The 27,213-nt window shown below is 37.7% G+C and overlaps 1 protein-coding gene across 1 annotated transcript in view; it reads right to left on the reverse strand.

Moving 5' to 3' along the window:
- The window catches only part of LOC126411417 (RING finger protein 10), a 119,218-nt gene extending 104,413 nt beyond the window's left edge, over positions 1 to 14,805 (reverse strand). The window contains exon 1 of the mRNA XM_050081362.1: positions 14,436 to 14,805. Coding sequence (XP_049937319.1) covers positions 14,436 to 14,526 — 91 coding nt within the window. The 5' untranslated portion in view covers positions 14,527 to 14,805. The remainder of the gene's footprint in view (positions 1 to 14,435) is intronic.
- Between the last annotated feature and the right edge of the window lie 12,408 nt (positions 14,806 to 27,213).

The following is a 27,213-nucleotide window of genomic DNA, read 5'->3' on the forward strand; positions in this document are numbered from 1 at the left end:
CCAGCAATGTATGGTCTAAAACGGATCTAACAGTAAGCTGCCCGCTACATAACTTTTTCACTACAAGATTTGTAAATCAAGTGCACAACGTTGACAAATAGCATCATTTCACAATGACTGTTACGAAATATGGAAAGATAAATGATTCAATACGAAGCTAAGGTGTTGCACTACCACGTGTACAAAAATCAGATTCTTTAGCCGCATACTTTCTTCAAAATCGGTTGGGAAGCGTTACGAAACTAAGAAATCACGCGAAACGAAAAGTAGACTTTTTCTTCTTTCACGACGTAAGTAACGCTTTTAAGGGAACAATTAGTTCATAAAACGATGTGGCGAAGTCTTATATGCCGCTAAGAATTTTTAAAACATGAAAATCGGAGAAGTGGATTTTCCCCCATTTCGCCGTCCCGGCTCGGCGCGGCGCGCAATGTGAATGCACTACACGTCGGCCTGAGCTGGCTAGGCACGAGCCGAGCCAGTACGCGTCAGCCCAGCCCGGCCCGGCCCGGCCGGCAGTGTGAACGCAGCCTTAGGAAATTTAATGTAGTTAAATCCTGTACTGGGAATAATTTTTACTAGAAGCAGCAGTTTTAAACATGCCCCCTGCCCCACCCCAATGCTCACACCCCCATCAGCCAGGATTTTTGCGTCAACTGAAGAATGGGATACAACCCGTCAGCTTTGAACAATGATAACATAGTTTACTTATAGATAATGTCCTTATTATCAGGCTATAAGATATTAAATTTGTTATCTACAGTTGCGAGGTGTCATCATCGGAAACTGAAATAAATGGATGTGTTTTTAAAAGACAGAGCTATACATTGTGTACGATTTTTGTCGCTTGTGTTAACTTAAATCACATGCTTGTTCCAATTCATTTGGTACTTATTTTCATTCTAAGTGAGTTTGAGATATTTTGGAAGAATTTTTTTTCATTCTGGACAATTTTTACATTTTGATTTTCATCTGTAGGTATGGATTTATGTATTCCTATGAATATGGAAGACTTAAAGCAGGATTCGTCAACTGCAGTACGGAATACAAATTTTACAATTGTCACTTTTTCGCCTTTGACAGCACTAGTATTACTACGATACTTTTCAGCCAATGCTAGTTCTATCGAAGGCGAAAAGACTGACGTGTGAAAAATTTGTATCCTGTGCTTCAGTTGACCTATAAAGGTCACTTGAAAAAAATAGGATACTAGTGCCATTAAAGACGAAAAATGCAACATATGTAACATTGGCATCCTGTACCTCAGTTGAACTACGAACATAGTATCCCGTTCTTCAGTTGACCTATAACCGATTCTCCAGTTGACCTATACTGCATAGGTCAGCTGTCTTTTCACATTCACTGATACTAATATCAACTGAACAATAAAATGCTAGTAGTAGCAGAGGCAGGGGGAAAAAACCCCAAACCTGCAAAATTTGTATCCCGTATTTCAGTTGACCTAGGATACTAGTGCTAGCGAAGGCGAAAAGGTCGACATACTTTACACTTTTATCCCTTACTGCAGTTAACCTATACAGATCAACTGCAGTTCAGGATACAAGTCATACATGTCAACTGAGGTGTTCCATGCTAATGTTACTTCTGTTCCTTTTTTTCTTCTTTTCTTTTTTTGCAGTAATACCCTATTCTTCAGCTGAGTTATAAAGGTCAACTGAAGAATAGGATACTAGGACTCAAAAAAGCAATATATTCAAAATTACAATTGAAATATGAACATACGTGATAAATGTCTACCATCTGTTTTCTCTGTCCTGCATTCATTTGTTTCTCAACGTTTGTCTTTGCTATTAAATCTGTGCAATACATCATTTCTGGTAACTTCTGACATAATTGGTCAAAGCTGACAGGTTATACCCCTTTCTCCAGTAATCCCAGAATTTTACTATGTTGTTTAAAACACTCCAATCTACCACTGTGCTAAAATTTGTGACTTCATGAATCTTTTCTCTTAGTAGACTTTGTTTGGTCTTTGTTGACTGGTTAATATGTGGACAATACTTTCACAGTGTGGTTTCAAGGAGAAGCTAAATTAACAGAGTTTTTATATTACCTCAACTCCATTCATTAGAATGTCTGGTTTCCTATGGAATTAGAGAAAGATAGATGGTTTCCCTTCCTGTGCATTTTGGTTAGACTGAAAAATGATTGCTCTGTGCGGAATTCAGTTTCTAGAAAGCCCACACATTTACAATCATTGAGTTGTCATCACCCACCGCAAATTATGAGTGTGCTTTAAAAAACTTGTACAGAGAGCTCATACAGTATGCAGATGGTTTGGTAAGAGTTCACAACCGAAAGACAGTGTTTAAGGAGAGGGGTAAGTAAAGGAAACTACGTTACTGTGGAAGGATGGGATTTAAAAAATACTTTGCCAGTATGTTATGGCTTGTATAGGCCAGACCATATGCACTGTGAAAGAACATTGTACTGCAAATCAATGTAGCAGTCACCTTTTGCAAACCAAACAAGTCTGTTATTGCCAAACATTGCACCTCCACTGGACAATGGAGCATGGTAAAACAATTTTGGTCACAACAATAGTTTTTTGAAACGCCATTATTAAAGAAGAAATATGCATGGTGGAAAATCCGATGAACCACTACAGCATCTACCAACTGGATTATACAAGAAATCCTGTCACCTCCACGATTTCCACTAACCAAAGACAACAGAGTGCACCGACAGCCATGGCAAGCAGTAATGCGGAGGACGGCTGAGTACGTAGTTCTATCGCTGGGTAGTGTTATCTGCCTGTCAACATGATTGTGATGCATGCCAGAATACTCACAGTGCACTGTATATTGCAGAACAGAGGATGTCTTCACAAGTATTTGAAAGCTCACCTGAGGGTGACTGGCAGGTGCACAGTCGTAATACCGATGTAGTTGCTGACGAACGGAAGCAAGCCTGAAATTTCTTCACAGAATCAATTCGCTGAAAAGTTTTAAAATTCACTTCGTGACAGTACTAGTCCACCTGCTGTGCAACACATACAAAACATGCAAAATATCTCAAGACTTAAAGAAGAATGTAGTAACTTCAATTCTAAAGATGATAGCTAAAGGTTGAGATAGGCGAACCTACATTTATAGCATTTGTGGATTTAGAAAAATCTTTTGGCAATGCTGAGTGGAACACACACTTAAATTCTGAAGGTAGCAGGAATAAAATACAATGAGAGAGATTTAACCCCAACATGCACAAAAACTGGACTGCAGTTACTCGAGTTTAAGGATATGAAACTAAGGTGGTAGTTGAGAAGGGAATGTGGCAAGGTTTGTTGCCTATCTCCAATGTTACTCAATCTGTTGTGCCTTTCCACTATACGGTGGGTAGGGCAAATATCTTTTCACTAATTTGTATTATGTTTGTTTTTTCATCATGCTCTGCAACCATCTGAGAGTCTGCTGTGACACCTGTCATCTAAAGGCTGTGTGCTCGCAGCCACATCCACTGTGCGATCTAATGGCAAATGCCATGTGGCTATAAGATTGCCGATGACAATTGTGTGTCCAATGGGCTAAACTACTGGGTCACAATCCCTCCAATTCATGAGAGAAACACATACAAAAAGGAAAAATCAATCAAAAACGTGGGGATTTGCCTCCTATATAAGCAAGTGAACGAGTTTAGAAAAGGGCGGACAGTAGTAGTAACACGATAGGTTGCCTTGAGCCAGCAGACATGCGGCAGCCAAGATAGCTTGTGGCCAAATAAAATAGGAATTTGAAGTATCAACGACTTCAGGAACCTTGTCACCGAGATAAATTTCTGGGTGCAGGCGCAAAGTCTAGAGTCAACAAAAATACATAACTCATGATTTTGCAGGGGAAAATTGACAGTTGTGGTTCAGGGCCCAGTCGTGGACTCTCCACACAGTCCCCTGAAGTTGGCACTCAGCAATGCGCAGTGAAGCAAAGGCATAATACAGGCAAACACATTTGTACTGTGACGGAGAGACTGTTGCGCCCACTGCATTTACGACGCCACTGATGGCGATAGCAAACAGCGTTACACTCAGGACCGATCCCTGAGGGACTCGTTTCCTGTATACATTGGTTGCTGAGAGTAAACTATCTGGACCTGAAGTAGTCTGAGAGACAGGAAATTCTGGATAAAAATGAGTGAACTGCCCCAGAAACACAATCATGCAGTGTAGATAGTATGTGATGTTGCCAGGTGGTATCTTATGCATTCTGCAGGTCAAAGAACACAGCAATCAGATGTTGGTAATGCGCACTGCAGATTCCAGTTGAACCAGATGATCTGTGGTGGAACGGAAAGATTTACAGCCAACAAAGACAGCAGTTGACCATAAGTTTGGATAGCTTACACAACTGATTTTACATAACCCATTTATCAGAGAGATTGGTTGGTAGGCCCAGTTCTTTAAAATATGTGGGTCCTTACCCAGTTTCAGGACAGGAATAATAATACCTTCCTGCCAAATATGAAAAAGCCCAAGAACATGTTTCATGCTGTTGGCACGAAGATATTTCAGCATTTGGTTGTGAATTTTGTTGGGCCTGGGAACCATATCCTGACATATGCCAAAGTGCTGCAAAACTCTCATTTGCCAAAAGGGACGTTGTATGACAGAACCGTGTGCATGGTAGGATAATGGGCTGCACTCAGTGAGGTGATTCTGGGTCAGGAAATGAGGATGGTAACTACTGTAAGTGGACACACTAATGAAGTGTGCCGCAAAACATCCAGCAAGTAAAACAGGATCAGTGCACATGTTACCATTGACAAGCATGCCAGGAACCGCCGTGGGTGGTTTGTAGTTGATGGCTGCTGGCTGTATATGCAGCAGAGTTTAGTTCATATTTGGAACAATGGGGTACAGGATCGCACTGATGATACATGTTGCTCCCAACACTCCTGCTCCCTATTCTTTATTAAAAATTGTAATTTCGTCCAAAGTCTCTGGAATGTTATTAAATTATCCTTAGAGGAATGGTGCTCATGCCACTGAAGCCCCTGCAGCCCTCCCCGATCGCCACTGCTGTATCTGAAGACCATCATGGCACCGACAGCCATTGGAATGAGCCAGAGGACATCATTGCTGTGGCAGCAGGAATAACAGTATCAATAGTATTCTGTACCACTCCGTTGATATTCGACGCATGACTGACTGCAAAAGTGGCTTTGGAGGAGAAAGCCTGTCAGTCAACTTTCCGAGGAGCCCAAAGTGGAATATGTCCCATATGTCTGAGTGGACAGCGAGAGAATAATAGGAAAATGGTCGCTGTCAAAGATCAACATGGACTGAATCAGGGGTAAGATAGGCTGCAAACTGTGAGATCAACACTTGAGTACGTTTTGCGGGCCACACTGAAATGTGTTGCAGCTCCAGTGTTGAGTATGCAGACATCCAACTCTGGAAGGAGGTTTTAGCACCCGGCCTCCGCGAGACACTGTCGCCACCCCGCACTCAACTGTGGGCATTAAAGTCCCCAGTAAGAGGAAGGGAAGAGGTGTAACTATTCCATTAACTTTTAACAGCTTGTGCTAATGGGAAACATACATTTGGATTGTCATTAAAACTGACAGGTAGACGCTAATGGCCATGGTCTCTAGTTCAGTGGTAAGGGGCATCTGAAAAAGAGCTTATGAGGGAATGAACAAAACTGGACACACTCTTGACACTAACACAATAGGTACAGTAAGGTTTGTAGGTTTTCAGAGCAGGGAGACGTGTCGCCGTAAACCGCGTTTGTTGAAGTGCTATGCCAATTACAAAATAAGTAGCCAGTAAATGACGGAAATCTGTCAGGTGGCGATAGTGGCCGTTACAGTTCCATTGAAGGAGCAATGGAGTCAGGTCCGAGAAAATGGTGAATGGAAAGATGGGTGTGATTACTTTGCTACCAGCTTGCAGGCTGCCTGATTGTGCAAGACATCGTCAAGGTGCACAGGCTCAACCTTTGCAGGGGCAGGGAGCAGAACATCTGAAGCCTCAGGAAGAAGTTTATCTTTCTGCTTATCCTTCCTATCTCTGAGAGACTCAGATTTCTGTTAATATTTTCCAATTTTATGTTCATAGAGTGAAGAAGACCGTACTTTTCTTCAGCCCCCAGCCTATGGCAGCTGGTCCCTGTCTTTGAGAGGGGGCACCTTGACAGGTGTCCTCATCACTGACGACAACAGAGGATGACTAGGCATCTCTGGTTGCACAGATGGTGTGCAACCACTGCTGCTACAGGGGCGGGGGTTGTCATTCCCTCCTCCAACCGTGGGGCAGGCCCTGGAATACGACAAAGTCTAGGTGCGAGACCATATCGCATGATGTATAAGCTCACTCAAGTCACAAAATTTAAGACCATATAAATAAGATTAAGTCTTTCAAACTTTTTCTTCGCATCTTGATTAGACAAGCGGTCAAGTCTTATTCTCTTAAATTTTCTTCTTCCTCTTGAACACCAAGCATTGTGGTGACCAATGAGGGTATAGTTCCAGATAGTTAACACATTGAGGGCGTTGGTCACAAGGACTGCCTTCATGGGATGTGCCCGACAGCCTCATTAGAACAGAGGGAGCATGTGTGTCCGAACCTCTGGCACCTAAAATATCTCATCGGAGGAGGAAAATTAGACCTGACATCACATCTAAAAACCATAACCTTGAACTTCCAGGCAAAATTTTGCCGTTGGAAGACCAGGATAAAAGCTCCACTGTCCATTCTATTATCTTTGGGTCTCTTCTCGATGCGGTAAACAAACTGGATACCACGCCAGCCACACCAGATTAGTATGCAGCTCTTCATCACCCTGAATTCCATCGAACTTGTTATGGAAACAGTTACTGGTATATCTCCTATCTTTACACAGCCCTGAAGTGCCCACGATTGATTGGCACGCGACTGGTCAACAAAGAGCCATTCCTCATCCCCCCCCCCCCAACCGATCTTCAATATTTTCAATGAAAAACAGTGGCTGTCAATTCGGGAACAAACCAAGAACTTGGCAAATTGTACATTTCTATTTCTCGTTGAATGGCTCTCATCTTGAGACATGGTCATAGACTGAAATGCCACAAGACTGTAAACCTCTGCATTAAAATCACTGTTACTGACTGATGAGATGGCCGTGCTGACATTGCCACTGTTAAGTTTGATCCGTTTCATTGCAGATCACCCGCCGTTCACTCTGATCACGGGCCCTTCCTGTGGGCGACACACCGCCAAGCCAAAGGCTATCTGGCACACCCACCGTTGCACGGAGTGCCGATACCCAGAAGCTGACAGGCACCTACTCCTTGACTGACACTGGAAGGTTACAGCCCAGATACCGGCAGTGCGATCCCTGTGTTGTCAGGGGGCTGCCACTGAGAGGGTATGTGACAACCCCACAATAACAAACCTGCTGCTACGCTGAATTCTGGGTGCAGAGGTAGATCCATTTGTTAGGTGTAAAAGATAACAGTGCACAGTTTATGGCCTGCACTTCTGTAAAATTTGGAAAGTGAAGGTCAAACCCAACTTGGGGACCAGAATTTACCAGGTTTACCAGTATGAAATGAGCTCTTTTTTTTTTTTAAGAAACACTAATTTTGAATTGAGAAATAAAAACATTTTATTCAAAGTACTGACCATTGCTTTCTACACATTTTGACTACCTTTTTGGCAATCTGTGGACACCACGCCAATAGAAATGTTCGTCTTTTGAAGCAAACCTATCGGACACCCAATTTTCGACTTCTTCGTAGGAATCGAAGTGTTCCTCAGCCAATGCTTGTCCCATTGATGAAAACAAATGGTAGTTGGAAGGAGCCGAGTCTGGTGAATACAGCTCCCAGCCAAGTGTTTTGATTGTACCCTGAACCAGTTTTGCTTTGTGTACAGGTGCATTGTCGTGTAAAAAAATTACTTTGCCATGTCTTCTGGCCCATTCTGGTCTTTTTTTGATCAATGTATAGTTCAAATTGATCATTTGTTGTCTGTAGCGATTAGTACTCACAGTTTCAGTGGGTTTTAGAAGTTCATGATACACCACACATTTCTGATCCCATCAAACACAGAGCATTGTCTTCTTGCCGAATCGATCTGGTTTTGCAGTCTATGTTTATGGTTGTCCCGGATTAACCCGATTTTTCCCGTTTAGGATTCTTAAAATAAATCCAATTTTCATCGCCAGTAACAATTCGATGCAAAATTGATTCTCTTTCATGTCTGAAGCAAATTTGAACAAATGGTTTTTCGGTTTTCCATCTGTCTTTCAGTCAATTCACGTGGCACCCATTTTCCACACTTTTGGATCTTCCCATGGTCAGAAATTGTTTGTTGTGCAACATTTAGCATTGCTGCCATTTGCTTCTGACTCAAAGTATCATCTTCATCCAACATTGCTTGCAATTCGGCGTCTTAGAACTTTTTTGGTGCTCTTCCACGTTCTTAATTTCTTACATCAAAATCATTATTTCTGAACCGTTGAAACCATCTTTTGCATGTTGCTTCTGATAGAGCATGATCACCATATGCCTTAACAAGCATTTGATGCGACTCTGCAGCACTTTTTTTCAAATGAAAACAAAAAATTAATGCTTTCCGCAAATCATCACTTTCTGGTACAAAATTAGACATTGTTAACACGATGAAAACATATGATGATGTTTGTTTCATGACTTGATGTATACTAAATATCTTTGACAGATGTCATACCAATCGAACAAAAAAAAATTAAGGCTCGTTCACAACAAATGTTCCCTATCGACACATTTGTATTTTAACACTCATTTCATACCGGTACATCTGGTAAAGGTAATAACATGACTAAATAAAAATACTCCTATCAGTTGTCTTTTAAGACAGGCAAGGAAGTGCTGCGGGTCTATTTTGGTGTCCAACACTGCAGGGGAGTGAGAGGCTATAAATTATCTGTAATAAAGATAATTACAACAACATTAGATTTTGAAACCACACCACTTTAATACGCTATATTATGTTTCCTTGCATTTTGGACCACTGTGCTACAGCCCACGTGTCTCTCACTTTCCTTAGCTCTGTCAGCTCACCACCAAATTGTCACCTTTCAACCTAACCTAGACCTCGCACTGCACTACAGGACACGATATCTTAGGTTCTGGACACCACATCTTAGGTTTAATAATCACATTTGTTAGCTTCGCCAACTTACAAGATGTTACCTTCCAATCCAACCTGAACGTCAGGATATGCTATGTATCAGTCTTACCACACCATAAATTCCATCCGAGACAAAAATCATTGAAAATATTTTTATGCCCATACTGAAAAAGTGCTGTATGAAACAGTTGGAAGTGGTTAGAGCACAAAATGACAGGAGGGCCATTAGCACTACACAAGTGATTCCTATTGCATCATCAAAACCAAGAGGTGTATTTCAGACTATATGTTTGATAAATTTTTCAACATAAAAGGTGCAAATGTGCTACATATATGCCAAGGTATCTAGAGGTTCCCACATGACCATCACAGACTTCGATGAAATTATGTATGAACATCTGCACATGTTCCAAATGAACATTGGTAAAGTTTTACAATCACTAATTTAATACTTCCATAGATGTAATCATTTGTTTAACCACAAAGTGCAGCTGTCAACAAAGCACCCATGACTTTTCAGCAACTCAGAGTAACATCTCCAGCAATATTTTCTTGAAGCAAACAAAACTAGGCCGTCTTTTACATTTTGCGCTATTTAAAAAAAAAAAAAAAAAAAAAAAAAAAAAAAAAAAAAAAAAAAAAAAAAAAAAACCCCACAGCAATTTTTGCATGGATAACATGAAGGGGGGGGGGGAGGGGGGGCAGGGCAGGGAGGGGGAATTTGTGGAGTTTAGTAATTTATATCTCCAGAAGTAATTGCTGGATAAACGTGTAACATTGCATGTAGTGCCTTAACACCACAAGGTCTTGGAACATAAAAATTCATTCTCCTATCACTGCTTTCCAATAGTTTACAAACAAAGTGCAAAGATAGATTTTTTAAGCTATTTTTGGACAACTTTTACAAAAAAGGAGTTTTCCGCAATCTCTTTTAAACTATAATCATTAGAAAGAACATTCTATACAAACTAAAAATATATGGTTTTGTAATATGAGTGTATAAGCTCTAGAAACAACAATAAGGTAGAGGTGTGTTAAAAATGGGTCCATATTCCATTGGAACTCAAATTAAAACTGGCATCTTTTATTATGTTCTACAACTCTGTGGGGAAGGTAATGTCAAACTTCAGAAAGGACACCTCTTATCACAATGCAGCGTGTCAAATTTCAGTGTTCCTATGTTATAACTAGAGAATAAACCTAGTTATAAATTCCACAACTTAACTGTGCATTACCGAGGCAATGGAGATCATGGCACACAGTGTATAAACTTTGGTGAACTTTAGAGCAACATTTCTGACTGTTTTTGAAATGAATTCACGCAACATAATTATTAATTTGTCATTTTATTGTGTAATGCTGTTGGTGTGCTAGTTTAATTCCAGTTTAAGGTATAGTGTACTTTTTGTTAGCATAATCTGCCTTTTATGTGGAACATTACTGTACTGATAAATATGTTGCTATGGTCCATGGTGATTTAAAAACTGCTGGTTTCTTTTGAAGTGAGAAAACCAGCATCTCCATCATCAGATAGGCCTCACATGATAGCTGTGCAACAGCAGCCAAGATGTGTTTCTTTATCAAGTTCCCAAACCTGGTATTTTCATTACACACTATCTCAAGGCCAATGATACACTTCCATAAGTGTCTGAGGTCAAAATAAGAAGAGGTCTCCTTCCACCAAGACCATGTTCAGTTCAAGATCTTTTAATTTTTACAGGTTTCAGTAATTTGCTGTAAAATGTCTTGAGGCAAACAATACTGCTGGCCAGATGCTGTAACCGATGGGATTGTTAGGGAAGAAATTTTGGTGAGACAGAACCCAAAAAATTACACTTTTCAAACATGATTACTTCAAATTATTAGATTGTCAAGAAAGAGAGAACTATTCTTTTTATTAGATTACTTATTCCATTTCATTTTATATCAATTTTTTTTGGTAGAGCTGAATCATAAAAAAAAAAAAAAAAAAAAAACACAAATTTAAGTGTTACAAAGTCTTTTCAGAAAAAAGTATATTTAAAGTGTAGCCTTGTACACATGTGAAATATGGACAATAAGAAAGTGAAATATGGACAATAAGACGACAAGAAGAGACTGTAAGCTTTTAAAATGTGATGCTACAGAAGAAGGCTTAAGAATAACTGGGTAGAGCAAATAACTAATGAAGAGTCACTGAATCAAATTACAGAAGAAACTAATTTATGACACAGGTTATCTGAAGAAAGGTTGGCTTAGGAGCGAGGTTGATGCACACAATACATCTAAGCCAAAGCCTTTACGAGACTGGGTAATCTAAAAATGTCGATGAGCAGGGGACAGTATATTTTTAAAACACAAGATAGACTCAAAGAAAGTAAATAATTGCTAAAACACACACACACACACACACACACACACACACACACACACACACACACACACACACACACACACACACACACATATATACTAATAGAACTCAAGAACAATCAATACTAAAAGAAGATTTACTATACAGACCAAATGGAAGAAGATGCACTGGAAAACAAGGAAACATCGGTAACAGTTTTCTTGTGATCATAACTTGTGATCATAACAGGTGAACACAGACTCCTACAGGGGGGGGGGGGGGGGGGGGCGCAGCACAATGATGATGAGAATACATTTGTGGATTTGGGTGAACAAAAGCCGACAAATTCAAAATTATGCTAAATACATCACCAATCGCAATCTGTACTTACACTTTAAAAACAATGAGAGCAAGTTCGGCTTTTCATCTGGTGTGTTATAAAAGAATACCATTCATTATATTAAGGGACAAGAGTGAGTTGCAACTCCCAGAAGTGTAAAATCCCGATAACAGGAGGAGGATTGGAACGAACACTTCTGCTTTTTGGTGAGTGGTCTGCTTTAACCAGTAAAGGAATTTTCATAAATATAACCTTTCCAATAAAAAGTGTGTTATCTCTTTAAAACATCTATCACTGGTTGCTATGTAATCCCACCATGAACTGGAAAAGTTCTAAAACTGAGTATATTCACCAAAAGGTGATGTGACAGAAGCCATTAACATTGCGTATCTAGCCAAAGACTTATATTAAACACACCTGTTGACCCATCATCCTTACAAATATTCAACTGAGGAAATAAACTAAAAGAGCAGGAGTGAAGAAAGGACTCCCATTACATTTTTTGTAACTAATTTATATCTTTTCTGTAGCAGTGAGAGTAGTAGATCCGACTGTCAGTTACTACTGGCACAGGATATTTCACTAGAATGAGATTACTTTTACACTTAACTAAGTAATAATAGCCTATACAGAAAATGTGTTATCTTTGACTTTACAGGTGGTGAACAATTAACAGTAATACTATAACTTCACTCTGGCTACAAATTTTAATTTTAATTTGGAATACTTCCTGTCATTTCAATTTTTTAAGCACACACACCCTCTTCTGATATGTTTTTTGAATTGCACTGCACATTCTTGCGTATAATTAATTAGGCTAGTTACTTTTATGATACAAGTATAGCTATCACACCAAACAGACAAGAATTAACTGGTGAAATTGTAAACGATGTTTTTCAGAAAATCATTAAATGATTCTCTGCAAATGGGCTCTCATTAAACTTTGACAAAACAGTATATACAGTTCCACACACTAAATGGAATGACGCCATTGATAAATATAGACTTCGATCAGAAATCGGTAGCTACGGTAGAATATTCAAAATTTCTAGGTGTATGCATTGATGAGGGATTGAACTGGAAAAAACACACCAAGGATCTGCTGAAGCATTAGAGTTCAGCTACTTATGCTATTAGAGCCATTGCAAATTTTGGCGATATACATCTGAGTAAATTAGCTTACCATGCCTATTTTCATTCTCTGCTTTCCTATGGCATCATCATTCTGGGGTAACTCATCGTTGAGTAAAAGAGTGTTCATAGCACAAAAGCATGTAATCACAATAATTGCTGGAGCTCATCCAAGATCATCCTGCAGACAGTTATTTAAAGAGCTACAGATCTTCACTGTAGCCTCACAATATATATATTCACTTATGAAATTTGTTATTAACAATCCGAACGAATTCAAAAGTAATAGCAGTGTACACGGCTACAACACTAGGAGAAAGGATGATCTTCACTACTCAAGGTTAAATCTAACTTTGGCTCAGAAGGGGGTAAATTATGCTGCCACGAAAGTCTTTGGTCACTCACTTAATAGCATCAAAAGTCTGACAGATAGCCACATAGCATTTAAAGGAAATTAAAAGAATTTCTTAATGACAACTCCTTCTACTCATTAGATGAATTTTTGGATATAATAAGTGGGTAATTTCCCGAGAGGGAGGGGGAGGAGGGGGAACCACGTACTAATCTAATCTAATGGTCCATAGGCTATAATTGGTATGACATGGAATGTGTCACTTCACAAAAAAATACAGTTTCTCTTTGAAAAACATGGCATCATACGGAGCCTTTACACAATTAAAAATCAACTTTATTCCCATTCATACGGTGACTGTAAATAATTGACAGAAGCTGATATTGCATCAACATACACCTACTTTATACAACTGCGTTTTACATTACTTTAAGTTATCTTTTTTTCCGTCTTTCAGTAGTATTTCACATCCAAGGGCACTTCCACGCGAGTTACGTGAAAAGCTGCAACTTGTCAAATATTCTTCACACTGTCATTTACACTGTGACAGAACAGCAATTAGGGTAACAGATTCATTATCAGTCTCCATAGGACAATTAGATGGTCAAGCAGGCCTATTTCGTTAATATTACGGAACGTTTACTTCTATTGTTGATGTTTCCTTTCAGGTAATATTTTTTATTCCAGATTTACAAGCAAAACTGTCTACATATTTTTAAGCTACGGGCTACGATGATTCAAGTTCTACACTTAACTTTATTCCTCCTTTCTCGCTTCTGTGAGTTTCTGCGACTAGATAAAATAAGCACTTGTACCAAAGTTAATTTTTGTTCTCTCTGTTCTGGTCACATCGTAAACCATGACCATAGGCATTATATTCTTCAATTGCAAATTTACTACGACTTCGCAATATGAATTATTATATGAAGAAAGAAAAATGAGGAGCTTGTCCGAAACCATTGCGCAATCGTTAAATTAAAAGGAAAAAAAAAACAACAACACGGCATCTGTTGTGCTAAAAGGAGAGTCACAAATTCATTCTGTTAAAACTCACAACTTATTTTGCTATGCTAATGAAAAACCAGTATCAAAACAATCGTTCATAATAACACGAACAACAAATAACAGTTTGCCAAGGTCATTAAAATGATCAGGTTAAGTCAATATTCACCTTGATTCTTCTTAGCCTCAGTACCATTCCCCTTTACTGGGGGTTGTACTGAACGAGTTGATTTTTTGTCCATAGTAAAGTCCTCTAGCATCTACGATGGTGGAGAAATAATCTCCGCATGGAGAAACAGCAAACAATTTCAGGCCCGACATTTTTTCAGCAAGCCATGATTAAAATTACACAAATAATAAAACCTTTTGCCAGTGCCACAAAACTGGTTCAAAAGATGCTAAAAGTTTATACACGAAGGAAACGAAACCCTTTCGGGAGCAGGGATAAACCCTGTCGCCGAAAACGACGATGAACGAAAGCGCTTTTGACGAACACTGTCGTCGCTGTAATGGCGACGGCCAACACTGAAAGTCACGGATGAAGGGAAAGGTGGTATTGATTTCAGCACTGACGACAAACATTTTGCATCGTTAATCGTAGAATATTCCAATTGGTGACGTTTAGACGAGATCAATCTATACACATGCGTTATCCTTACTCTTTTTTCTTACGTTTTCCGGTTTGAATCGCCAAGTGACGATAAACATAGTTGGTAAGCATAAACGAGTTTGAAAGTTTGGTACGTATTAATCCTTTGTTTATATTTTTTCATATTACGAGCGGCCAAATGTTTTATTGCATTCATAACAGTTTGTAATATAATAAATTTGGATATAGTTCGTATTTTTAATAAGCCAAACATGTTAAAAAGGAAAAAGAAAAAAATCCTTTCTGTTTCAGTGCACTTCACGCATGATTTTGCCCAGCCCTAACAGTTCAATATTATTGTCAAACCGCGACATATTGACCGTCTGAGGGCGCACATTGAAGTATTGTCAATATTATAAATATTGACGAGCAGTACTGACTGATCCCAAAACATTTTCGGTATCGTTAATGTGTATCGGGTATGTGGGGTCGAGAACTGACGGTCTATTCGCCATTCAGATGTTGCAAACATTCATGATATTCACGAATCAACCATACAACATGCTCACTGTTTATGCTTCAGTTCGTCTTTTAACATGCCATCCTACAGATTGAGTTTTCAAGTATTCTTTTAAGGAGCCTGCGCACGTTCAGTACTTTTTGACAATACTAGTTTGTCAAACGTGCAATGTATTGAAACGACTTCACACTATAACATCGACAAAAATTTGTGGTTGACAGCGCGATTTTAGAAGGTTAAGGTATCGAACAGCCAAAGGAAAGCGTGTGTTGCAATTATAAAATCTGCAGCTTCCAGGTAATAGAAAACAACGATAAAGAGGAAATGGGTCCGAGACTGGTTGAAAAAAGGAGCGAAGGATCGCATGTTAATTTACTGACTGAAGTTAGAATCACGGACCCGAAAAGTTTCGTAAGTTTTTTTCCGAAGATTTCTGCATCATACGGCAAATTATTAGTGTTGATTCGAGATAAAACTGAGAAGTAAAATGTATTAATGAGAGAGCATGTCGCGTTCGTCAAGAGATTAGGAGTAACTTTGAGATGTCTAAGACTGACAGATCACTCTAATGCTGGAAGTTTAGTTGTGTAATATCACCAAGACCAATTAGTGAAATTCTATGGAAACCTGTGAACCAATTGTATCTGTCTGGCTAAGACCTGTTCAGGCAATTAACGTAAAACTTGTTTCTCACTCTTTGTGGTAATTCGATGAAACTGACATGCATTTAGCAGGCCTCTTAGGTCATTGTAGATATACGACACCTTTTTCGAAATGGGAGTGCTTTCTAAAACTGCTGTGTAACAACAATCTGCACTATATTCTCAAATTAATAAAGTAAACAATGCATAGAGAATCCTCCGTTAATCATCCTAAAGTGGCATTTACAATGACTACCCTTGCATAGGCTTATTAAAATTCTTTTATGTTAAAGACTCTTTAAAAATTGAATCTGAGATGTGACATACGCAATGGTGAATTTAAAATATAAACACTGCGCACTCACGCTGCATGACTGTTTACTGAAGCTCTGTCACCATTATCAGACCTTCAATATTTGGTCTCATACGTTCAGTATGTATTGACAATACTGAGAATATTCTGAGGTCCATCAATACTGATCATCAATATTTCTAGTATTGGCAATGTGTCAATAAGCACCCTCAGATGATCAATATATTGACAGTTTTACAATATTATTGAATGTGTGTAGTTTCAACATAAAACAGTATTAATAGGATTATGCAGTGGTAGCCATATTGCCCACTTCAGGTGGTCAATAGAGAACTCATTTGACAGAATGGAACGGACTTGGTAGTGTCAGAATGTTACGTCTTAGTGTCAGAATGTTTTATACTCCTACCTCTGGCGCAGTTATTGGCAGTGTGTCATGTGGGTGACTCACCAATAATCCAGTTAACGATAGCTGTAGGAAACCCAGAAGTATCAGTGAAAGATCCAAAGAAATGCCTCCACATGTGTGAGTATTAACATCCTAGTGTTTAACTGCTCAAGCATTCACAACAAAGTGCATTGAAGCACACATAATACTAGTTACAGAAAGCAGGTTGAAACCTGAAATTGATAACAGTGAGATTTTTGGTGAAAATGTAAGTGTGTATCGAAAGATTAGGTTAATGGGAAATAGAGGTGCTATATTTGTCGTAGTAGTCAAGTAACTTAAATCCACCAAGATAGAAATTGAAGCTGCATGTAAGATTGTGTGGGCAAGACTCGTTATCAGGGATGAGCACAAATTGGTAACTGGATGCTTCTATCGTCCATTAGACTGATGAGTGTCAAACTTTAAACAAAACTCCAGTGTCCTTGTACAGCATGTACAACTTGTACAGCATCATCATCAAACTATCAACTGGGAAAATTACAGTTTTATTAGTAGTGGGCGTGATAAGACATCCTGTGAAACATTACTAAATGCCTTCTCTCAAAACTACGTAGAACAGATAGTTTCAGAGTCCCACTGATGATGGAAGTATATTGTATCAAATGGCAACGAATGGACCTTACCTCTCTCAGGATATTCACATGGAAAATGGTATCAGTGAACATGATGCGACTATGGCAACAATGATGACCGAAATACAAAGGACAACTAAAACAAGTAGAAAGATATAGATGATCAGCAAAGTAAATAAAAAGCGATAGTGTCATATCACAATGCGGAACTTGAAATTTCCAGCACAGTGCAGGGACATGCAGAGTAATTATGCCTCAAATTCAAAAGAATAGCTGACCATGCACTGGATAGGTATGTACCCAGTAGAAAGTTCAGAATGGAAGGGACCTCCGTGGTAAAAGAAACCTCTAAAGAAACACAGACTTCTACATAATATGTGTAAAACTAGCCATGGGACTACAGATAGAAAGATCCTGAATAAAATGCGTTTGACTGTCAAGAGGGCAATGCGTGAAGCCTTGAGTGACTATCATAGCAGAATATTGTCACATGACCATTTACAAAACCAAAAGAAATTCTGGCTATATGTAAAGGCTGTTAGTGGCATCAAAGTAAGTGTCCAGTCGCTCGCAATTTGAACAGGAACTGAAATTGAGGGTAGCAAAGCAAAAGCTGAAATGTTTAACTCTGTTTTCAAATGTTTCTGTACAAAGGAAAATCTGGGAGAAGTGTCCCAATTTAATCCTCGTACCACTGAAAATATGAGTGAAATCAGTATTAGCGACAGTGGTGTTGAGCAACTTCTGAAGTCGTCAAAACTGAACAAAGCACTGGGCCCAATGGAATGCCTATGAGATTTTTTTTTTGAATTTGTGGCTGAGGCAGCTCTTCTTTTAAGTGCTCCACAAAACTATTGTCAAATATCGTTGACATTGATTTGTTGTAGAATCTTACAACATATTTGAAACTCAAATAGAATGAGGTCTCTCAGACACAATGCAATCCTTCATGCCATCCAGCATATATCCCGAAAACATCGATCATGTAAAACCAAATCACATTTTTCTCACGTGACGTACTGAAAACTTGGGATCGAGATGGTCAGGTAGATGCAGTATTTCTTGATATCCTAAAAGCATTTGACTCAGTGCTATATCGAAGCTTATTGACAAAGATATGATCATATGAGATATCAAGTGAACTTCTTGACTTGATTTAGAAATTTTTGGTAGGAAGGATGCAGCATGTGATCTTGGATGGAGAGTCATTGACAGATGTAGAAGTAATTTTGAGTGTGTCCAGGGAAGTGTGTGGGAACCTTTCTTTTCATGTTGTATATTAGTGACAGTGTGGACAATATTAATGGTGCCATCAGACTTTTTGAAGATGGTGCAGTCATCTACAATGAATTACAGTCTGAAAGAAGCTGCATAAATATTCAGTCAGATCTTGTTAGGATTTCAAAATGGTGCAAACATTGGGCACTTGCTTCAGATGTTCACTTCTCAAAACGAAAAACCATAGTATTCTATAACTACAGCAAACGAGTAACAGCTGGAATTGGCCAACCTGAGTGTAACACTTTGTGAGCATATGAAATGGAATGGCGATACAGGCTCAGTTGTGGGTGAGGAAGATGGTAGACTTAAGTTTATTGGTAAGGTACTCAAATCACTCGTGTGACTGGTTTTAGAATATTGCTCAAGTCTGCAGGATGTGTACCAAATAGGTTTAATAAGGGATATTGAACATATAAAGAGAAAGGTAGCACAAATGGTCGCAGATTTGTTTGACTTATGGCAGAATGTCATAGAGATGAAGAGACTAAACAAGCAGACTTTGAAGATAGATATAAACTAGCCCAAAAAAGCCTACTTAGAGACTTTCAAGAATCGTCTTTAAATTATGACTCTAGGAATATACTACAATTCCCTACATATAGCTCACATTGTGATCTTGAGAACATGATTATATTAATTACAGCACACACAGAGACATTCAAACAATCACTCTTCCTATACTCCATACGTGATTGGAATGGGAAGAAACTCTAATAACAGGTAAAATGGGCCTTTCCTTTGCCATGCACTTCACAGTGATTTGCAGTCTAGATGTAGATGTAGTAGTAGATTTAGCTTAAAGTTACCAGATGTTCAGAAATTCCTAGACATGTCCTACATTTTAAACATTTGTCCAGCATCCAGAGGGATCTTTTGAAAGTCCTAATACCCCAAATTTTCAGAAACAAGCAGCGACTGTTAGAAAATGAACTGACAATTACGAGAACATGAATGAATATTTGGTTATGAGCCACAGTTGCAGCTCACTATGCCAACATAGCTACACAAGCTACAGTGAGAGAGCATAGTCATACATTATTAACATAGAACAAGAGATGTGGCAATGCAGCGTTTGCTCTCAGAGCCAAAGCAAAGTAACGTCAATCTCCTCCAGCCAATTTACATGTTGACACACCCAACTTGCACACTGTTGTGCCAACTAATGTGTAAGCTACGAAAGTTAAGAGGCATCCTAGTTTCTTGCACGATGTTGTTTCCCCCACTGTTGCCTACGAGCTTGAGCAGCTGCTGCTAGGTGGGTCTGCTTCCATTCTGCTCTTATTCGTTTGGCGGCACCAATCTAGGATCGTTTGATTATGTATACAAAAAATTAGCATCATGCCAAAGTAATGGGCTTACTTTCTCAAGTGTCCAAAGTTCTTAAAATGTGCGACAGGGATATCATTTTAGCATTCAGCAACTGCTTATAATCACGTATTTGTAACAGAGTAACACAATCGTCTGAAGTGACAAAATTGATTAAAAAGTGTTAAGACTGAGAGTATGAACTTGCATAGGTCCGTATTGCTGATGAGCAACCAACACCTTAAAGGTATTTTTTTATTTTAGCATAATGATCATAATTTTTTGCTTTAGTAGTCGAGTGTAAATATTGCAGTGAAATGGAAATTTATTTATGTCTTAAGAGATTTAAAACTATTCTTGACAATAATTAAAATCTCATGTAAATGTATCAGTGTTCGAAATAGCGCTGTTATTGAGTAATGACCTTTCTGTGTAAGGTTTTCATACAAAATTATCATACAGGTAAAACAAACATATAAGTCCAGCGTCTGTAGTGTATCAGAACCTTGCTTAACTCAGATAATAAAAACGAAACTGAACTGTAGAGATAAAAACATTACCTTCCACTGTATCCCCAGTGTATTGGAGACAAAATAAAAATTTAGAAATCTGGTAGTGTTGTTTGAAATGCAATACTTGTATTGTAGTTTTCCAGTTGTCAGTTGCCTGTTACATGTAATTTAATGCAAGCTAGCGCACCATCCCATATACATGTATTAAACACTTATACAGAGCCAGAATTATGGCTCAAGAAGATTTCAAAACTGATTTTACTCATTCGAAAATGATTTTCGAACGAAACATCGACTTCCATCATGTAAGTCCCTTATTAGCATATTTGTCGTTTCCAATCGTTTCCTACAATATGCCCATTGCCACATCCAATATTGTGGCTCCATTTTGAATTCGTCAATGTCACTAAAAGCTTTTATGTTAAAAGCTGCACAACTCCTGTACGAATAATTTCAGTTGTACCTTTCTTGAAAGTCGTGTAACTAGGTTTTACGACTCAGGTGTATGGAAACTTTAATGCACATGCAATGGTAGTGATTGAGAGACACATATATAAAAAATTCATGTCTGTGCAAACCTGACTTTAAGGCCAATTCACACTGATTGTTATGTCACATCACATCGCATCCCTTCTGCAATGCATTTAAAATGGCGGCATTCATGCAATGGAGACATCCACAATGGCCGTCATGTCATGTCACATCGCGTCGTGACACTGTCAGAGTTTCTTGTGAAAAAAGTTTTGATGGTTGACGGCATTGTCCGTTGTTGATCACAAGACCCTCAAGCTCATTTCCTCCTGAAACACAGCTGTGCACACGCTCCCCTTACTTAATTTTGTCATGATTGATATGAATTGTTATTCTAAGCCTTCATTATGGGTTATTTATGTTATATGTTGTAAATTGTTCCGTTTCGTTATTTATTTTGTTAAAATTTATAATTTTATAAAAAAAATTAATTGAAGCAATGAAGCAACAGTCTGAACTGTATGTCATGAGCGAAAAAAGTTGCTCAAACTCAGTTACAAAAGAAGCATTGTGGAACAGATAAACAATGTGTGAAGTCTGATTCTTAAACATCTTGAACCTTCTCACATCTGTGTTGTCAATATCCCATGCCAGATATGGAATTTCAATAGAACTTTGATATTACATGCCCATTAATAAAATGGTTTTTTATACACACCTTTATTTAATATTTTGCATTGAAATGGATTGAAGTTTGGCTGTAACTTGAAACGAAAAAGGGACTGTATGTAGAATTAGATTGATTAGTAAGTGGAATTTATTTGCATGTTCCCAAGCATTTATAATATTTGATAATGAAATTGACTGAAACCTTCAGACACTGTGAGTGGCGAATTTCCTTTCTTGTGAAGGACACGTCACGGAATATTAGAGTTGTTTGTTTAAATATATATTTGTAGCTGACTTATATGTTGTTATTGGCTCTGTGGTTTCTGTGTGAAACAGTTTTGCAAGCATTGGTGGTCAATATATATGTGGTTTCACTAGCTAACTTCCAGTGAAAATAAGGCACTTGAACTATTAAAAGCCAAATACAAAATTCAAAGGAAATATATAAATCTTTAAGGGAAAGGTATTGAGGGTTGCCTGTTGCGCTAAAAATTTCACTGATTTGGCAGTGAAACTTAACCTTAAAAAAATTAATTTTTTACGAGGTGTGATGGCAGCTCATAATATGGTGTTCCTTTTAGTAAGTCTGGATGCAATTTGAAATAAAAAAATGAGAAAATTGACGATTTTATAAAATGCTGATTTCTCTTCCATGAGTTCCTTCTAGTGCGTGCGTGAAATATCCCTTCTGCACCATGTAAAGCCATCTTTTTTTGGAGCCACACTGTCTTTTTTTAGTTGTTTCACACTTCTATCTTCCTTGTTCAATATAAAAGCCATCCCTGCAAGCTGCAAACCATAGGAGTCTGATGAACGTCATTTTTCACAAATGTGGATTACAGGATAAGATACCGAACTGTACAGGTTCACCTCCCATGCAAAAACATCTGAGAATCATGAGAAAACAATGGAGGACAGCCATGCAAGTTGAGTTCACGTGACATGAATTGATTTGACTTCATGTACAATGTGAATATATGCTAACATGACGATGCTGTGACATGACAGCACCATGACGACTAGTGTGAATTGGGCTTTACTCTCACTCTTCTATTAGCCTGTTGTAAGGGTTGTTGTGAAGGGATGCGTATTTAAGAAATTCATGCCTATGTTATTGATTAATTCATGGTGCTTTTGTTACAAAATGCCAAAACGGAAATACAAATTCAATGATGCATTGTCATTAAAGTATAAGTGTTTAAAGGCAGGAAGAAGTGAACAAGAAACACAATGCCTTATTTGACTTCCAGCAACATACATTTCTTTTGCACACAAATGCAAGGTTATAAAATAGGTTTTTTTCCTTTTTAATCTTTTGTGTGTTGACTTAGACCAACACATTGCTATGGCAATTATTTAAAGAGGTTAAGTTATAATTACCAATTTTGGTCGATTGTCATTACTTTAATAAAATGAAGTTTCCTCCTGTAGGTGTGCAAGATTTGGAGATACTCCTATCTGCTTAGAAACATAAAAGTTCACAAAATTCTGCTGATACTTGTGATATTGAAGGTTTCTTTGTTCAGCTGTAATAGCACACTGCATTAGTACTGCAGAGGAAACTCTAGTATTTCATGTTGTTGATCACTTTGCATCATATATACCCACGGGTTGCATGCGTGAACTAAATGCGAAACTATACAGCAATTCTAATATTTTGAAGGAGGTTTTGTGCACAAGAACAATGACCTAGATGATCATTAACAAAGTACTTGAACCACATTCTGTTGACGTTATGATACAATGTCTTGAAGAAATTCCTTGTTTTTGGATTTCATGCTAAGAGCAGTAATCATGGTTTCCAGAAAATATTTCCTATTTTAATACAATATTTTGATCTTAAAGCTGGAGGTATGGAGACAAAGTAGTCAGAATTGAAATAACTCCAAATAAAAGTGCAGAAACAGTGTCATTATATGTCCGAGATACTTTAGTAGGATTAGAAATAGAAAGCAAGCTATGTAGCTTCTGGAGCTGATAATATGAACACAAATTTTGGTTACATAAGTCAGCCAGAGGGCAAAAACATATTCACCAAACTTCAGTCATATATTAATGAAAATATGATTGGTGTGGGTTGCCTAGCTCACATTTTTAACAGTGCCAGTCAGCATGAGTTACACAATTTACATATAGATTTAGAGTGCAGTGTTTTGAAGCTGTACAATTACTTTTCCATATATGCATTGAGAACTGAGGAACTAAAGCATTATTGTGAATTTGTAGACTTTACTTACCAGCAGCTTCTTAGTCACAGTAAAATCAGATTTTCGCTGCGTGTGACAGAATAATTGAAATGTATAAGGCTTTAAAATCGTACTTTTTGCCTATATCCAATGCTCCTGAAGTTCTAAAGATGTTCTTTGGAAACAGTTTGAGTAAGCCTTACTTATATCATTTATATTCATTGATGTTTGTGTTTCATCATGGGATAAAACAGTTTGATAATGAACAAATGTCCATTGTTGAGAGGACTGCAGTATTAGATAAACATGTGTTCTCTTCTTTAGAACAGACTGGAGAGAAATTTCAGAACACAAAAGATAATTGCTAGGGCGGAGGGCCCTTTAAGAAATGCTGGCAGTTTTGAACATGAGGGTGTTTCACAGTACAGATTAGATTAGATTAGATTAGTTTTTCATTCCATAGATCCATGCTGAGGAGATCCTTGTGGATGTGGAACATGTCAACTTTTTTTTTATAGGTGAAATAACAATACTAATAGTTTGAATATGTACAATACATCATTCGTTTCTATTAAAAAATTCGTCAATGGAGTAGAAGGAGTTGGCCACTAGTAAGTCTTTCAGGCTCCTTTCAAACTGATCTTTATTTATAACTAAATTTTTTATGTTTGCTGGAAAACTATTGAAGATGAGTGTTCCTGAGTAGTGGACCCCTTTTTGAACTAAAGTAAGTGCTTTTAAGTCTTTGTGCAGATCATTTTTATTCCTGGTATTGTATGTATGAACTGAGCTGTTTGTTGGAAAAAGAGAAATATTATTTAGGACAAATTTCATTAAGGAGTAAATATACTGAGAGGCAGTGGTTAGTATACCCAGTTCTTTGAAGAGGTTTCTACATAACCTCCATGAATTTACGCCACAAATAATACGTATTACACGCTTTTGGACTCTGAAAACTTTTGTTTGACTTGAAGAGTTACCCCAAAATATTATACCATATGACATTATGGAATGAAAGTAGGCAAAGTATGCAAGCTTTTTCATTTTTATGTCGCCTATGTCTGCTAACACTCGAATTGCAAATACAGATTTGTTAAGGCATTTCTGCAGTTCTGTGGTGTGCTCCTCCCAACTGACTTTATTATCAAGTTGTAATCCCAGGCATTTAAGACTGTCAACCTCTTCTATCTGCTCTTCTTCATACTTTATGCATATGCTGGCTGGAAACCTCTTACAGGTTCTGAATTGCATGTAGTGAGTCTTTTCAAAGTTTAATGTCAATGAGTTGGCTTTAAACCATTTATTAATATCCATGAAAATATCATTAGCAGATCTTTCTAGAACTACACTCGACATACTATTTATTGCAATACTTGTGTCATCTGCAAACAAAACGAACTCTGCTTCTGGCAGTGTAACTGATGAGAGATCATTAATGTACACAAGAAAAAGCAATGGCCCTAAGATGGATCCTTGTGGGACACCACGTGTAATTTCTTCCCATTCTGATGATGACTGATGACTTAATTCACTAGTCCCTTGTACTGACACCCTTTGTTTCCTGTTAGCTAGGTATGACTTGAACTATTTTGCAGCACTGCCCATGACACCATAGAATTCTAATTTATTTAAAAGGATGTTGTGGTTCACACAATCAAATGCCTTTGACAAATCACAGGAAATACCTGCTGCTTGTAATTTGTTATTTAATGAATTAAGTACATTTTCACTGTAGGTGTAAATAGCCTTCTCGATATCAGAACCCTTCAGAAATCCAAACTGTGTTCTTGATAATATGTTATTCGTGGTCAGATGGTTGAGAAGCTGCCTGTAAATTACTTGTTCTAAAATTTTTGAGAATGTTGGCAAAAGTGAAATCGGTCTTAAGTTTGATGGTATCTCTTTATCCCCTTTCTTGAATAGAGGCTTAACATCTTCATATTTTAGCCAGTCAGGAAATGTCCCTGTTATAATTGACTGGTTACACAAGTAACTTAGAATTGTACTAAGCTCACAAGAACATGCCTTAATTAACTTTGTTGATATTTCATCGTAACCACTAGAATGCTTTATTTTCAAAGATTTTATTATGGAAGTTATTTCTTTTGGTGAAGTGAGTGACATATTCATATAGCTGAAGCTATTTGTAAAGGCTTGTTTCAGATATTCAAGGGCATTATTTACTGATCCTGACAATCCTATTGTATCAGTAACGGATATAAAGTACTTGTTAAATAGATTTGCCACATTATGCCCATCGGTTACTAATGTGTCATCTACCCTTAATGCTATTTGCTCCTGTTCCTTTCTGGTTCTACCAGTCTCCTCTTGCACTATATCCCACATTGTTTTTATTTTGTTCCCTGACAGTGCTATCTTCTTCTCGTAGAGCATTTGTTTAGGTGTCTGAATTACTTTTTTTAATATTTTACAGTATTCCTTGTATTTAGCTAAATCATCAGTATTGAAGCTATTCTTGGTCGACAGATACATTTTCCTTTTTGTCTTACAGGAAATCTTTATTCCTTGTTTTATTATAGTTTTATTATAGACTTCTGTTTAATTTGAGTAACTTTTAGAGGAAAACAGTTTTCAAACATGGTACTGACATTGTTCATGAATGTATTATATTTTTCATTCATGTCATGGGCACTATAAACATCTTTGCAGTTCATATCTTTGAGCAGTTTTCTAAAACACTCAATTTTTGGTTGACTGACTACTCTCCTGTACTCAGACTTAGCAATCTTGATAATCTGCTCAGAATTTACATCTAAAACAAGGAGCTGCATGTCATGATCTGATAGTCCATTTATTACAGGTTTTATGATATGATTTTCTTCCTTTGATTTGTCTATAAAAATGTTATCAATGGCTGTCTTTGAGGATTTAGTGATCCTAGTTGGAAAGTTTACAGTGTGAGTTAGATTGAAAGACAATATTACTAACTGCAGTAAATGTTTACTGGAAGATTGCATTAGAAAATCTGTATTAAAGTCACCAGCAATCAAAATTTCTTTGTTTCTTCCTGTTAAATAATCCAAAAGAGCTTCTAGATGATTTATGAATAGATTATAATTTCCTGCAGGTGCTCAGTAAATAGTTACTATTATATAGGATCTGTTATGGAACTCTACTTGTGTTGCACATGCTTCTAGATGCTGGTCCAATCAGAATTTATTAATGTCAATGTTCTTGATTTTATGGCAGTTTTTAATAAATGTGGCAACTACTCCTCCATCCATATCTACTCTGCAGAAGTAGGAAGCTAGCTTAAATCCTGAAATGTCTAACATATCTATGCCAGTGGTCACTTGATGTTCAGAGAGGCAGATTATGTGAATTTCGTTAGATGAATTCATTTCATCAATACAAATGAGTAATTCATCCACTTTATTTCTGAGTCCCAGAATGTTCTGGTGTAATAAAGATAACTG

This window comes from Schistocerca serialis, chromosome 1, assembly GCF_023864345.2.
Source record: "Schistocerca serialis cubense isolate TAMUIC-IGC-003099 chromosome 1, iqSchSeri2.2, whole genome shotgun sequence".
Taxonomy (NCBI): domain Eukaryota; kingdom Metazoa; phylum Arthropoda; class Insecta; order Orthoptera; family Acrididae; genus Schistocerca; species Schistocerca serialis.